The following is a 15,849-nucleotide window of genomic DNA, read 5'->3' as shown; positions in this document are numbered from 1 at the left end:
GTATTCAGAATGGTCAAACGGGGCATTCAGAATGGTACCCACGCGGTTGCATCCATGTTCTGAGTAGTAGCCGCACCACGAATTCAGAATGGTATCGGCACGATTGAAATTACTTATTTGAAGTGGTGCTTAAGACTTTATGGATGACGTAATTCTTTACTCCTGAATGCCTGAACGGCTGCATTTGTTTTCCCGGCTATACTTTTGAATGATTGAGCTTTCATACATGCTGGAGCCCGCCGGATGATTGAATCACAATTTCAGCGTGCTGCTCTGCGAACAACTCCAACTGCCCGTGATTAATTCACGTTTGTCATTCAGAGAGATCCGCGAATGTCACACACAGAGTTAATATAGTATTATGCTTACAGAGGCATATATGCTGGTCAGTTCAGCGCTATTCTCGGAGTAAAAGACATTGCGACGTATATTTTTTGGCGTGGAAGTTCGACGAACCGGCTGCACGTTCGACGCGAGTTTCAGTTTTTTGCTGAACACGATGAGCTAGCGAACACGTCGTCATGGTGCATTCCGCTGAATAATCGAAATTCTAACGAGACCGAAAAAATGTTTCGCACTCTGCGCACTTGTTCGAAAGTGATGTTTATTAGCCGATCAGTTCTGCACTTACGTTAACGATCTACTCTCCGCACAATCTAGGAAGGAACGATTCATGATTAATTAGTTTTATTGAATAAGCAAGATATATATATTTAATAATTTTACGACTCGGTATATTTTTTTATTCAATTTTAAAGGAAGCTAATAACCACTCGTGGGTAGTTAAAAACTTTCAATCCGACGCTGTTAGTTAATACCCACAGTGACGCAAAAAAAAATTCCACTATTGGGATGATTTTCTATTAGAATGCCCTCAAATGAAGTCGGTCTGCAGTAGGGATGACCTAATTTTAGCAAATGACACTGCAACTAATGTTGCTAATTATTGGAGCTCTCAGATCTAATTTTTATCTAATTTTTAACAAATTTTATTAATGATTATTTTATATGTCTGTTACTCCGGACATGGAAGAAGAAATCTCCTGAAAATAGGAATACTTTATCAAGAGGAACCTCTTTTCATCTAATATAGACTACTACAGTTGAAAATGTTGCGATAAAAAAATTGGGTAAAACTGAAAAGTAAAATATTTTGACCTAAATCGTTATGTTATGATAAGAAGCAAAGGAAATATATGTGCAGCATACGTAAAAAACGGATAAGCTACTTCTTTCAGAAATTCGGGTAGGGTGAATGTGAGTGAAGCCTACTGATGTCAGATAGGTATACCTAGTGACTTTCCTCGTTCTTCAAAGTGCTTTCTTAACAATTATTATGTGCAACTTATTAGCTCTCTTTTGCTGATTAAAAACTCATGTTAGGATAAAAAAATAACAGACTTTGGGGGATTTTTTGTGAACTTGTATTTCACTTTCTGTTTTGCTTACTCGCTTTTCTTTACCTTTAACGCCTTTCCAGTCAATAAGTTGCTCCTTGGAAAGTTTTTCGTGTAAAAACTCCTTTAAGCATCCATACTAAAATTCTTACACCTCGGGCTTTTCCTAATAAATTTCAAAGCGAGGAGGTTTTAAGAAATATCTTGAAAGTTCAATCTATCGTACTTCCTACATTACTTTTAACCCATTTGAATTGCTTCCACACACACACACACACACCATCACAAATCATCTCAAATCATGCTTCGTCACATTTAATTAGGTATCTGTTGTGAGGTTATTACATCGGTCATCATCATAGCTGGTCAATCTGGGTTTTCTGTTACTCCTATATGAATTTCGAGAAAACGTGTAGCTTTTCTTAAAGTCATTTTAATTAAGCTGCTATTAGGGATTAAAATTTTAAGATGAGGACGTAAGTAGAGAGAAAAATTGGACATCTCAAAGATAATATACACCCAACAACGTGCTATTTAAAAATAAAAGCACCTGCTTAAGCGCTACAGATGTTGTAAGATACGATGTTGCTCCGATGTTTTTGTTCGGATAGATTACTTTCGCCCAGTAACGTTCAAATATGCGTCGAGGTTATCATGAAATCGATGACGGATTCATTTACTTTTGCTTGATGAAGCTCATGGTCAAATGCTTCCTTTATGAGTTGAGTTTCGATACAGTGTGCGTGTGGGTCTAGCGAATGTGAAAAAAAGTAAGAAGAGCATTGACAAATAGTCAATAAAGGCCGAAATCAGAGCCTCTGAAACACATAAAGTTTTGCAGGGAGCGTAAGTTAATGGTTTTTACTCTTCATTCCGATCGGGAATATCTCATATAAATCCTGATCAAATCTTATTTATGCTCCAGTAAAGTTATTCATGGCCAGTTGTGTCATTGCCATGATATGAGTGAACGATAGGAGCGGAAGTTTATGAGCAACATCCTCCCTCATAAAATAAACTGAGGTCGCCCGATTATTAGATTTTTATGGTTTCCTAAAGTTGGTGAAGTCATTTATAAACAACCTCGAAATCAAAGCAAAACCCTCATTTAAATACATACCTCCGTAGTCCTAGAAAACCGCGTGATTGTAAATTTAGAAAAAAAACCACGACCAAAAATTCCGAACTCTGTACGTCTTAAAACAGATTATTAGCGTAACGTGACTTAAAGCCTGGTTATGAAAAATCATCATATGCGACTAATTTTGCCATGAATTTTTTAAAACGTGATTGAAAATTTTGAGGGATTTTTCCGGACCAGCAATGTATCAATGAATGATCCACGATTTTTTAAATTCTACATGTACTCGCCTAATTTTTACTAACGCGAAAACCATGTATTGTATGAACGTTAAATTCCCGGTAGAAATCCATATTTTTTAGAGAATATTTAAATGGGTATCTGGGTTGAAGTTTTATTTTGTATAAGTTTAAAAACCGTGTATCTCATTTTTATACCAAGGTTGTACCTTATATTTCTTTTTCACAGGTTTTGAAATGGAGGACCATCCGAAAAATGAAGAGCCTTGCACAGAAAAAAAAATCATTTATTAAAATCACCAACTCGGGAAGGGCATCGGTGATAAATATGTTGTTTTTAAGTGGCCCGAAGAATTTAGTTCCGGTAAAGATTAGGTCCAGTTATTTTCGACGCAAAAAAATAGTCGGTGCTGATGATAGAACCTTCTGTTCACAATGCTCTTGCGCTTTCTTCGTTATACTTGCAGAACTTTTCTGTCGTGAGAACAGAACTTCGATCGTGAGTACGAAGTGATCGGTCCTCAGGAGGGAAACTACTGTAATGTTACGAAGTAAGTGCAGGAGCCCTATGAACAGAACGGTTTTTTTAGTGTTTAATAATTATTTGTTTTTAATTCTTAATTTTATTTTTATTTTTCTTTTAAAATCCCACCTCCTTTAATGCAACTTAGAACGCCATTTTACTGGATGACAGAACCTTCTGTTCACTTCTGTTCTTGCACTTTCTTTGTTATACTTAAAGAACATTTCTGTCGTGAGAACAGAACTTCGGTCGTGAGTACCTAATGATCCATCCTCGGTAAGGAAACTTCTGTAACTGATACAAAGAGAGAGCCCCTATGAACAGAACTGTTTTTTCCATATTGTTTAATTATTACTATTAATATCTTTTTTTTTATTTTGTGATTGATTTTTTTAATTTTATTTTTATTTTAAAATAGTATCTCTACTAATGCAACTCAGAAACGGAACTTTCCTGGAGTATTTGAGAGAAGAATCGAGGAAAAGGAGAGATACAGGTTCTATTGTAGCTCATGGGCATTTTGAATCAAGAAGAACACCAGCTCCCAAAATCGAGAAGCCTCTCCTCGGGCTATATCTTTTATTCTTTTTCCTCTTCTCACTTGATCTCGAGTGTTTCCCATCAACTTCCCCGGTGGCTCCATCGCTCACTAAAAGTTCTTAACCAAATTTTCACGTTTATTCTCATGCGCGAGTGGGTGAGCCTTCCCTTGCCTCGAGAGTAAACTTTTATTCGCTCTTGTTCCATTGAACCCTCATAAGCGAAACGTACACCCACATTCGCAATTCGGGGATAAAAGTTATTCATTCCGACTTATTTTGGAAGATAATTCGTTTTTTATTAGGTGTGCTCACTTAATTTCTTTGAAATTTAGTGCCCTGTGGTAGGTTTCCCTTTGATTTCCCTTTGATTTTTTATCTTCAGTAATTCTTTTATTATTTTTTGGACAACTATTCCTTTTTTATTAGCTGTGCTTATTGAATCTATCTAAAACTTAGTGCCTCGTGGTAGATAATCCCTTCCGGATTTTTATCTTAAGTAATTTTTTTTCTTGAGCTTTAAGTGGTGTTTACTAGGCGACAGAACATGACCGAAAAATTTATCTCCCGTTTGGAGATCGAAAAGAGAAAGAATTAAGAGGGTGAAATATGACAAACATAGAACAAATGAAGAGAAAGTGGAAAGGAAGGGTAAGACAAGGGAAATTAACAATTGGATTCCATAACTGGGATAGATAATATTAAAGTATTTCAATTTAGGAGCTTTTTTACAAGCTGTTTTTCATCGTCAGACAAGTTTTGTAAAAATAGGAAATAACCAAAAATATTTATCGCATCATCCCATTGATATAGATTTCTTTCCGGAAGTACCTATTTTTCACAACGTGCGTTCGTTTTAGTATGAAAAACTAATTTCTTGGTGGATCCAGAAAATTTACAAAATCAAATCTTTTATCATAGGGTTAAAGTATGCTCATTTTTTAATTTGTTACATTATTTTTCTCCAATATAACCTAATGATTATTTGATCCTTCGTTCAACACCAGCATATATTTTGAATTTTTGCACCATCTAAAGCATTCAAACATCCAAATTTTTAAATTTCCGAAAAAGAACAAACGGCGGACAAACAAAAACTTCCAAACCTATTTAATAGAATTTTAAATGTTTGACTTTTATATTTCTCTAAACTTAACTGTAATTAACTTATGTCACATTCCCTTCAAATACCGCATACACTCCTCAACCTACCTTATATCATCGAAACGTCGCTACTATTCCCATTGTTTTCTGAATTTCCAAAAAAAAATGTTTTTTTTTTTTAAATAAACAGAGCAAACGACAGCTAAACACTTTCAAACTTACAAGTACATCATCGAATTCTCCTCTCGGGTAAAAATCACTACCAATTACGGCGAAAGTTCAATCGACTCGACGACAGGAGGCAAATTTTTAAAATTCCGAAACGACGAACAACTCACGAGCGATTCGCGAGAATTCAACGCGGGGCGCTCTTTCACGAACCGCCATGTGACTGAGGCTCCGAGCGTCAACCCGCTGTTGCTTCAGCCAATCACGCCTGCGCCCCTTCATCCCTTCATCCCTTCAACCCCTTCAGCCCGAAGCCCGTCAAGGCAGCCACTCACCACCTGTTCCTCTCGCAGGGATGAATCCCTCGGGAGCCGGGGTCTCGGCGAAGGCGCCGACAGAACTTTCGTCGTCTCGATCAATTTCCGATCCTTCATTTTCGTGTCACCGATCGAGGTCAAAGCTACCCCAATCCGTCAAATTTGGGGAAAGGATTCGGATCCGAAGCCTATAGGAAAGCCACAGTCGCGAGATATTTTTTCCGCCCGCTCCTCGGCTGTTTCAGGGACAGGGTTGCACGCGTGAAAGGAAAAATGTGGAAGATTGGAAATTTCCGTGAAATGTTTCGTGCGATTTCACGAGACTGTGAAATTATGTTTCATATTTTTCAGGGGTTAGAGTATGCAACCCTAGGGTGTTTCAAAAGTGAGGATTTTTCGATTTAGTTTGAAATTTCCACGAGACCCCCCCCCCCTCCACATTTGGTTTTGATATAGGTAATTCAATATCAAAGAATATTTAGAAGTTGCGCCAGATACGCAGCGCTCCTGTTAAAAGTGGCTATTTTTAGTTATCTTTTGGTCGGCCCCTTTTACGTGCTTAAAAAAAATTCCCGGGACAAAGATGGCAATTAATACTTTTTTTATAACAATTCTACGGTGTAAGTCGGCAATCACATACCTCGTTTGTGGTGTCTGAAAACCTCCGCCTCTATGTTAATTTTTTAAAGGAGAACAAATTGACATCATTGAAGTTTATGCAGAATTTTCTTCGCACCGAGAAGAAAAATCACGGCAGTTTTAAAGAATTGCCGTCGAGTAGTTTTCCGTTTAAAAAATAAGGTATGACAGGAAGTCTGCGACGTCGCAAACCGATTTATGTGATTGCCGACTTACACCGTCGAATTGTAATAGTTACACGTAATCCTGCTGAAATTACCCGAATCACATTTTATAATACTTGTAAACATCCCTTTTAAAGTCTGCATTGAATTGATAGTTTCTACTTGAAAGAATAAATCTTCTAACGATCGAGACCACTGCGGCGTAGGGGTGAGCGAAATTCCCAACTTGAGCGCTGAACGATATACTGTGAGCCTGGAAATAAACCCAAAGCAATTTTTTCAGAGAAAAAAATAGTACTCACAATTTGATCTAAAGTGTCTGAAAATTTCAAGGAAAAATATTCATAACCTCTTCAAAAAATGCGTATATTGCGTATATGCGTTTATGCGTATTTTTATTGAAAGAAATTTGGCAACTTCAAGTGTAAATAAGACGTTTTTCCTTAACACGTCAGTCACGCACACTGCAGTTTCTAGAGCCTTTAGAGGAAGATTTGGCGACACTAACCATATAAAGGTCGGAGAGTTATTATCACAATTATGGGCGTAGTCTCCGCTGCGCTATTGGCAGAGGAGCACAACCACTATTTTAGAGAGCCTTATCCTCCATATAGCTTCAGAATTCTTAGGACTCCTGGTGAAACGCGGAGTAAAGCTTTTTTGTTGGCAGGGTAATACTGTAAGAGGCAAATCCATCATTGTAAAACCACACGATCCCGATTCGGTCCCATGCGGATAATGCTATGCTGAAAAAATCTCAGATTTGCATCGGCTGTTAATTGAATCAAAACGAAAACACGCCAACTCGGAAAAATGAAAATAATTAAGACACACAAAACTACACAATAGGTGAAGAAGGTACTTTAAGAAAACGATTTTTGCCTCCGAAAGACAAGTACTTATGGACACTTTAAAGGTCCAAGTTGGAACAGTTGCACTAACTTCAACGATCTTCATGTAAATTAACTGTCTTTAATGGGATTTGAGCATTTTCGAGTTACCGAGTTGGTGCGTTTTTGTTCTCACTGATTCAATTGAGGTTAAGTGATTTTTCCAGGACTGCATGGAAACGTCGGGTCCAGGAGAGTTGGTCCAAACCACATTATTTATTTCATTGGTCGATGAAGACCAATCCAAGAGATAATTAATTCATGGTATGTAAAACCATGGCCAAAGGCCATCGTTTCACATACTGGAAACAGGGGTAACTGGAGAAAAAAGTGAAAAAAATAAAACTGGATAAATGAAGTAAACTACTGCATGAAATTTATTGGCCCCAGAGCATCTAAGTTTACACTCTTGAACTATGGAGCTACGCAACGTATTTCTCGTGGGTGGCATGTACACATAAACCATGAAATACACATAATGCCTACTAAATTTTCAGCATGTATTAATACAAGGTATTGACGCAAATACACTTATAAACTACATTTTCCTCTCACCAGGAAGGCCGAGAGGCAACTGGTGTCTAGAAGTAGACGTTCCATTTGTGTACAATGATCGGTGCAAAGAATACTGGAAAAAAATATACCCGCGGCAGTCATAGATCAGCGTGCATTTTGTGCTGGGTATGAAATCGGCGGCCCAGATTCATGAACGGTAAAAGACGGGTTTAATAAATAGATACCCTGCCCTGTAGACAAAAGTCATATTGAAATACCCAGTCAAAAAATTCAGGAAATGAGTTTAATTAGATTGTTTGAGATTTTTGGTTGGGTAAGGGAAATTGATTACATTGCATAATGTTACTTAATAATAATCAGTGATCAAAACAATCACCCTAGATTCTACCTCAACACGCTAAAAAAAATGAATAAGATAAAAGCAATTACCTTGCTAGCGTTTGTTTTCCTTACCACGCGAGGGAGAAGTGAATATCTGCGGTCGCTTCGATGAAAGAACTTTCGATGCAAAATAAAGCCCCTTCAATTGGAAAACTATGCGATTGGTATGACATTATTTGTATGATCTGTTGCATAATCGTCATTTTGAAGGAAATCTAAGATACTTTCTCAACCGTTTCCTAAGTTGAAAGTCCACAGACCGAATAAGTGCAAAACAAGCGGGAAAGTTCTAATACTGTCGTATTAGAAAAGCGCTCAGGTGTTATTAAATGCATTTAGTGAAGAAAGGACGTATAAACTCCGTCGACTTGGCTGGGAAATGGAAATAAAACATCAGCTGATAGCAAACAAAGGTTACCAAGGAAACCGTAAACGCGTATTTTTGTTTCCCGAAAATGAGCTCACCGTTGAGCTCATCAGGCGCGTTTTTTTTAGGGTTCATTTGAGTTCAACGATCAATTTCGATAAGAATTACTCTACCGCTCAGAAATTTTCTTATAGACAAACGATCGAAACTACCTGCGCATTACGTTAAAAGCATAAAATACAGTTTTCACAGCTTTATTTATTTTAAAAATGGACCCCCCCCCCCCAAAAAGCCTACACATCGATGAGCTGGTGCGCACATTTAAACGCATTAGCACTAGTATACTAGTACTCAGAGGCAAGTCGAAATCAAAAAGCGCTGCCTATCGGCTGAGCGCTTAAAATTGCCCCGTCTTGGTTGTGGCCGAATTTTACCAGAATTCGTCTAGCTGGATTTCGCGTTGTCTAATTCTATCACTTAGGTTTTATTTTATCACCAGAAAATTGAACAATTTACCGCCTCGAGACTTCTCGTAAATTTCCCGTTAATAACGAAGAACAAAATCATAAAAATTCAAGTACGAATATTTGTTAACATTCTGTTAGAAAAATGAGACATGAGGAGAAACTTGCCAACCAGGCTAATTTTGGTTGAAATCTGGCCAAATACTCGATTCTCCATGAGGCAGCCTACACTTAACCTACACTCCATAAATATACTACATATTGCGATGAGAAACATAGGTGTCATTAATTTACCTGTAGGTAGATGGGAGATTTTCTGCATGAGCCAAGAAAAAAATTTCCTGTCTGCCAAATGTGGTCCGAATATCGATTGTTTTACATGAATTCGAATGTATAAAGTGATGTCTGGTGTCACCCACTATCAAATTGCCTGATATATCATAGTCACACACAAAAAAATAGTCTTTCCTGATGACAGAACTTTTTATTAACAAGGCTCCTAAACTTTCTTTGTTATACTTACAGAACTTTTCTGTCGTGAGAACAGAACTCCGGTCGTGAGTACAGAGCACTCTGTCCTCATAACAGACACTTCTGTGTCTGTAGTAAAGAAAGTACAGGAGCCCTGTTAATAGAACTATTTTTTCTGTATGTCCTCTACCGTGTAACAGAGAAACGTCACATGTGCCTTCAAAGGCTGCAACTTTCCCTTTGATAAAACACACAATTTTTGGGAAACTTGTGAGTATTTTACTAACGATTTCGCAGAGAATTTTAACCGCAATTTAATTTAAAATGCCCAAAACTCCCGAGAAAAAATATTAGTACCATATTTGAAAAATACGTACTTGATTGAGGGGAATTTGGCACCATTCGAATGTTCGTACGGCGTTCCTGAGCACGGTCGTAACTATACACACTGAAACAAAATTCCCGGCGTTTTTACCAAGGTACGTTGGTACCTTTTTCATCTCACTTTTTTTACCAATTATTAGTAATTTTACTAAGACAGACAGGTAAGCTTACCTAAAAACCCATATTTTTACTATTTTTCTCAGGTAAGAATACCACTTTTATTGGCAATCAATTCCCAGTAACTTTGCCATTTTATCTCGGTAATTCTTCCACAGTCGATAACAAATATTGGCGTTTTAACCGGGGTCCAGTAAAATTACCAATTCCATAAATGGTAATTTTACCAAGAAAAAACTGGGATCAAATAGAACCCTGAATTCTTGGTAATTTTACCCTTTTCTTAGTAAATACACCGAGATTTTTTTTCAGTGCATCTAGAACACCACATGCGTAGTAATGAACCCGACTTTCTCAAAAACCTGGTACAAGGTTTTTTGCGCCTTCTTATGAGCGAACTCCCTTCCCTCCTGGAGGATCTCCTGCAAATACGTTATATTCTCCCTATAGCGTCGATAATCCTCCTGAAAATTCTGCAACCAATAGAGAACGTCCTCCGCGGCTTGAGACTTGAAACGCCCGTAGTTGAATCCCTTGGTCATCTCCTCCACCTCCGAGATTGTGGAATCGGTGATACCGGCGACGATCTGGATGAGGTTAGAGATACCTGGTTTTTTTACGACGTCGAAGCGGACCACGGGTGGATTGTCGGAGTCCGTTACGGCCCCTTTGATCTTCTTGGCTGCCACCGCGGGGTCGTCCAGGAGGAAGATGGCGTTGTTGGGGTTGGGGTCCGATTTGGACATCTTCTTCGTGGCGTTGAGAAGGGACATCACGCGGCTGCCCTCGGTACCTGCGGGGACCAGTGGTTCCGGGATCTGGAACAAGTCGGTGTCGTACGCCAAGTTGAAGCGTTTCGCGATGTCACGACACAGCTCCAGGTGTTGTTTCTGGTCCAAGCCCACGGGAACCTGGAAAATGAACAACGTAAGCGCTCCCCTGCTAAAAATGACGAGTAGGCCATTCAGAATTCGCCAACTCACACACTGAAAAAAACAATATGCTGTTTCAGCATCTAGGATGTCAAAAATGTGTCTGGTGATCCCAAGATGCTGCCTTTACTGCCCCCGCAGTTAATTTTACATCCTGTGAATGCAAATTTAACTGCGTGGGCAATCAAGGCAGCATCTCAGGCAGGATCACCAGACACATTTTTGACATCGTAGGTGCTAGAACAGCATACCATTTTATTCAGGGCATGAGTAGAACTCCCTACTTATATGAGTAGAAATCCTACTCATATGATATGAGAAGAAATTCTACTCATATCACTAGAATATTCTACTCATGAGAGTAGAAAAGTTCAACTCGTATGAATTCAATTTTTTTTTATTTTTCAGAAGTGCTGTACCTGACCAGGAGACATCGACTAAAAATGTAAATTTGAAAAATAAAAACATTTTGTTCGTATGATTTTTTTGATGCGGTGACTAGTTTCTGAGATATCGAACACGGTAGATACAACGCTGAATTCATGTGAGTTGAAATCTCTAGTCATAGAAGTTGGCGAAAACGGGTCGGAAAAATTCTACTCATATGAGTTAAATTCTATTCATATCTGTCTATTCATGTCTGACGCATGTATACTGAGGAATCCTATTGGAGGAAGCGGATTGTGACAATGGACATAAGAGGTAGGTAATAGACTGACTAACAGCGACCCACAAGAGACCCTAGAGTTAGTCCATCATCAACCCCCTCAGTCTATAAGAACCACCCGTTTCATTTAGAGTCCCTTTATAGAGAGAGTTAGGACAACGCGGCTCATGGATGTCACAAACGGGAATAAAGATTACACAAATCGGACGTTTTTGTAATCTTCGAGCAATTCATTCCCAAATTCCTGTCTCCGTTCCCTCTCTCATGCCATTTGTTCCTTACCATACCCCCCATTCCCCGGTTCATTCCAGTTCATAATATTTGCAATTGGTGAGAATGTAATCTTTATTCCCGTTTGTGACACTGTGGAAGCCTATAACATACGGGAACCAATCAGAAATTGATTCGCATTGTCTTACTCTCAGTATAAAGGGACTCTAGTTTCAACCAATAGGATCGCTCCATACTCCCTATGCCTTCTTCATCTATAGCTTTGTCTATCAATTTCAACAATCAGCTCGCAGTGGAGGGTCTCTTCGTCTCTAGACTTACCTTATTGGCCTGATACAGGAGGATGTCAGCAGCCATGAGAACCGGATATTCAAACAAGCCTGCGGTGATGGTCTCCCCGTGGTTCAAAGATTTTTCCTTAAACTGCGTCATCCGGTTCAGCTCCCCGACATAAGCGTAGTTGTTGAGAACCCACGCGAGTTGGGCGTGCTCCGGTACCTGGGACTGCAGGAAGATAGTGCTTTTCCTCGGGGTGATCCCGCTGGCGAGGTAGATGGCCAGGGTGTCCAGGGTCGCCTTGCGGAGCTCCGCAGGCTCCTGGTGCTTGGTGATGGCGTGGAGATCGGCGATGCAGAATATGCAGTCGTAGTCCTTTTGGAGTTTCGCCCAGTGACGCAGGGCCCCGAGGTAGTTGCCGATAGTCAGGCCGCCACCGGACGGCTGTGCGGCGCTGAACACGACGGGCTGTGCCACGCTGGGTCCGATGGGCTTTCCGTCTTTGTATCTAGGCTGTGGGAAATAAAATTTGAATTAGAATAAAGCTGAGTGATCTGTCGAATACTATCTATAAAAACCATCAAATGAACGTGCCGGTGGGGGAAGGGTTTATGAGACGCGTTTACTCGTGTTGGGCACATTTTTTGTGAAAACCCTGTCAACACTAACAAGAGTTCAGTTCCGTAAACCCATCCCTATTTGGACAAGGCCTTCCACTTATAAAAAACGAACGAAAAAATTATGAAAGAACAAACATAAATGTGGTTAAAAATTTTAACTTCCATCGCGCCGCGCCGACCGCATCGTATCGGCGCAATGCGTAAAGTATTCAAGCAGTCTTGTAGGCGCTATGCGTTTCACGCCGACCGCTACTGACCACACTGTTTGGCGCAATGCGTGAAGTATTCATGCAGTCTTGTAGGCGCTATGCGTTTTATGCCGACCGCCGCGCCGCTCTGTTCCGGGTCAAATTGCTTGTTTGGTTTCTCTCTTAACTCGATTAATTAAAGAGGTCGTCTCTTGTATCACCGAAAGACGACAAAATTAAAAATTACTGTACTTTTACTCTCAGGAATTGAGAGATTTTGTCGCCTTTTCTCGTTTGTAATTTATTTTCAGAATCCGATTTTTTTCTCTCTTTTTTTGATACCTACATTCAGAACAATTGCAAAATTTGCCGCTCTCTACATTTTGCCGCCATGGGCCGCGGCCCATGTGGCCATTCCCTTAATCCGGCCCTGACCTTTAGAAGTGGATTTTACACCGAATAAAATAAATAAAACTCAGACTTGCATTATGGAGCCCCGCTTTATTTTCAGACTAAAAAATCAGACTTCTCAGAAGAAGTAGTTTGAATTTTGGCCCTTTCCATTTAATTTAAACCAAGAAGAAGATATATTTTTTCATATAATAATTCAATCAAGTTCCTTACCAGTTTGCCATCTTCAGTCAGCCATGTTGCTAAAGGCCGCTGCGAATCAACCTAAAACAGGAACAAGATTTCGATATACTGAAAATGTCCTAAATCATTTTTTTTATGAGCCAGATATTGGTAAACTAATCTCATGAAATAGTTCGAATAATGAGTGACAACACTCTGCAACCAGGAACTATACACATACTTTTCTTGCATGGTTCGTTTTAGTAACAGCGTTAAACTTACGTCATTAATTTCTCTATGCAAATATACGCATTTCTTTGGATGAGTCAGAAACAATGTAGTAATTTTGCAAAATGTCACCCAACTCTGAAATTAGGCTCGACTATACAGGGTGTCTCACGAAAAACGAGCCACCTTGAATATCTGCCGAACGCGTCGGAATTTCGAAAAACGGTAAAAGACGTGTTCGTTTATATCGAGGGGGACACCTTTTGGCGTATTCGACATTTTCCCAAACCGCGGGAGGGGCGCGGGGCGGGGGGTGCCCCACCCTTAAGTCGAACTTTTCAAATGGCACCCCTACTTTTTTATTTCAGAAATCAATTCTACGCAAAAAAAGAAGCCACCCTGTCCAAACCGAATGTAAATCGGACAATTTTTCAGTGATTGACAGAGTTGAAACATTTTTTTCATGGTCTTTTCAAAAATTTCCCACGCCCGATGGAATTGCTGTATCAAACCAAACTCTCCGCCAAAAAAATTCTTAAACATTGCACTTTCGATAAAAAAATAAAAAAAATCTGCTGCACTCGAAATCTGGAGCACGCGGAGCCCTTCTTTTGCGACATTAAAATTCGTTATACCGAACATTTCCGAGGGGCGCTCATCGGGAGGGAGTAGTAAGTTTTAGACAAGAATTATTAATCTTTTTTATGAAGCATAAGAAACCGTGTCCATGAAGAAGCAGTTAAGTAGAAAATCAACGCACCGCGGAAAAATAGCGTCCTCAGAAGTATCAAGGTCCGGCTCAAGTCATTGACCCCCCCCCCCCCCCCAAAAAGCTAATCCATTTGTTTTTCTACTTATCTGCTTCTTCATGGACACGGTTTCTTTTGCTTCATAAAAAAGATTAATAATTCTTGTCTAAAACTTACTACTCCCTCCCGATGAGCGCCCCTCGGAAATGTTCGGTATAACGAATTTTAATGTCGCAAAAGAAGGGCTCCGCGTGCTCCAGATTTCGAGTGCAGCAGATTTTTTTTATTTTTTTATCGAAAGTGCAATGTTTAAGAATTTTTTTGGCGGAGAGTTTGGTTTGATACAGCAATTCCATCGGGCGTGGGAAATTTTTGAAAAGAGCATGAAAAAAATGTTTCAAACTCTGTCAATCACTGAAAAATTGTCCGATTTACATTCGGTTTGGACAGGGTGGCTTCTTTTTTTGCGTAGAATTGATTTCTGAAATAAAAAAGTAGGGGTGCCATTTGAAAAGTTCGACTTAAGGGTGGGGCACCCCCCGCCCCGCGCCCCTCACGCGGTTTGGGAAAATGTCGAATACGCCAAAAGGTGTCCCCCTCGATATAAACGAACACGTCTTTTACCGTTTTTCGAAATTCCGACGCGTTCGGCAGATATTCAAGGTGGCTCGTTTTTCGTGAGACACCCTGTAGAAGAAAGGGGATCTGTGGGAAAAATGACTTATGATTTCCATCACCATAATTGTTTTGGAGTTATAATCCAATATTCATTGAAAAAGTTCTTAACATCAATAGAGAATTTGCAGGTGTCTGAAATTTGATGAATTTCGTGTTTAAGTGGAAACTTCTAAGTGGCTGAATACAATGATACCTTTGCTTCATGAATTGAACAATTATTGGAGAAGATATGACAAAATGATCTAATCTGCTAAAATACATGTGTTTAGATGGGAAATGCCGCCAGATGACGTTACCGGCGGTGCATTTTCTCACTTTTAAATCTTTTGTTATACTTTTTCCCATATCAGAAAAAAATTATAAATGATACTGTGAAATCAGCTCTTTGAGCACTTTCAAATGATGCGATAGAAAATGTGCATGCAAATTCTCCATTATTGACGTAGTTATTGCCATATCAAGAATTTTTAAGAAAATGCCTTTTTATTCGGAATTTATCTGATATGACATATCACATTTTTCTTATCTAAGTGTGACTGAGAATCCAATTTACTACAAATAGATTACTTACCCGCAAGAACATGAATGAAATCAAAATCGCAATTAACACTTTTGTGATGGACAACATTGTAATGAAGTAATAACAAATCACAGATGAGTAAATACAGGACCCTTTTTTGCCACACTGATATCGAATCTAACCTCTCAGGCTTTTGAACGCAACAAAGTATAGTGTTAATCATGAGGCAGGATTCAATACGTAAGAGAATCGGTAATCAGATGATGAATATTCAATCAGTTTCATGGAGGCGACAGAAATTATCTCAATGTAAGCATTGCCCGAGTAACACTCTATGAATCATCTAGTCGTTAGCCAAAAATATAACTCGTTCAGTCGTTTCGCTTACTTTTTTTTCGCTTCTATCCAACTCAAACAGATACTTTG

General features: G+C 39.2%; 1 protein-coding gene across 2 annotated transcripts; it reads right to left on the bottom strand.

Moving 5' to 3' along the window:
* Nucleotides 1–7,411: 7,411 nt before the first annotated feature.
* Nucleotides 7,412–15,841, bottom strand: LOC109039114 (tryptophan--tRNA ligase). Of its 2 annotated transcripts, XR_011900346.1 has the most exons (5): nt 15,475–15,841; nt 13,300–13,350; nt 11,913–12,380; nt 9,638–10,672; nt 7,412–7,807 (listed from the first exon to the last, which is right to left on the bottom strand). XR_011900346.1 is itself a non-coding variant. In XM_019054467.2 (4 exons), the coding sequence occupies exons 1-4, from the start codon at nt 15,529–15,531 to the stop codon at nt 10,079–10,081; spliced, it is 1,170 nt and encodes a 389-aa protein (XP_018910012.2). In that variant the 5' UTR covers nt 15,532–15,841; the 3' UTR covers nt 7,412–10,078. The 2 variants fall into 2 exon arrangements, 1 of the variants encoding a protein (XP_018910012.2); XM_019054467.2 differs by having other exon boundaries at nt 7,412–10,672.
* Nucleotides 15,842–15,849: the final 8 nt, after the last annotated feature.

The sequence above is a fragment of the Bemisia tabaci genome, chromosome 8 (assembly GCF_918797505.1).
Source record: "Bemisia tabaci chromosome 8, PGI_BMITA_v3".
In the NCBI taxonomy this organism is placed as follows: domain Eukaryota; kingdom Metazoa; phylum Arthropoda; class Insecta; order Hemiptera; family Aleyrodidae; genus Bemisia; species Bemisia tabaci.
This window is presented reverse-complemented; position numbering and strand designations above follow the sequence as displayed.

Bases quoted from the DNA above. Each gene is read 5' to 3' on its own strand.
- LOC109039114 (XM_019054467.2), bottom strand. From the start codon at position 15,531: ATGTTGTCCATCACAAAAGTGTTAATTGCGATTTTGATTTCATTCATG. The intron at 12,381-13,299 runs GTAAGGAACTTG...TATTTCCCACAG, and splicing joins TGACTGAAGATGGCAAACTG to CCTAGATACAAAGACGGAAA. The intron at 10,673-11,912 runs GTAAGTCTAGAG...TTCATTTTCCAG, and splicing joins TCCTGTATCAGGCCAATAAG to GTTCCCGTGGGCTTGGACCA.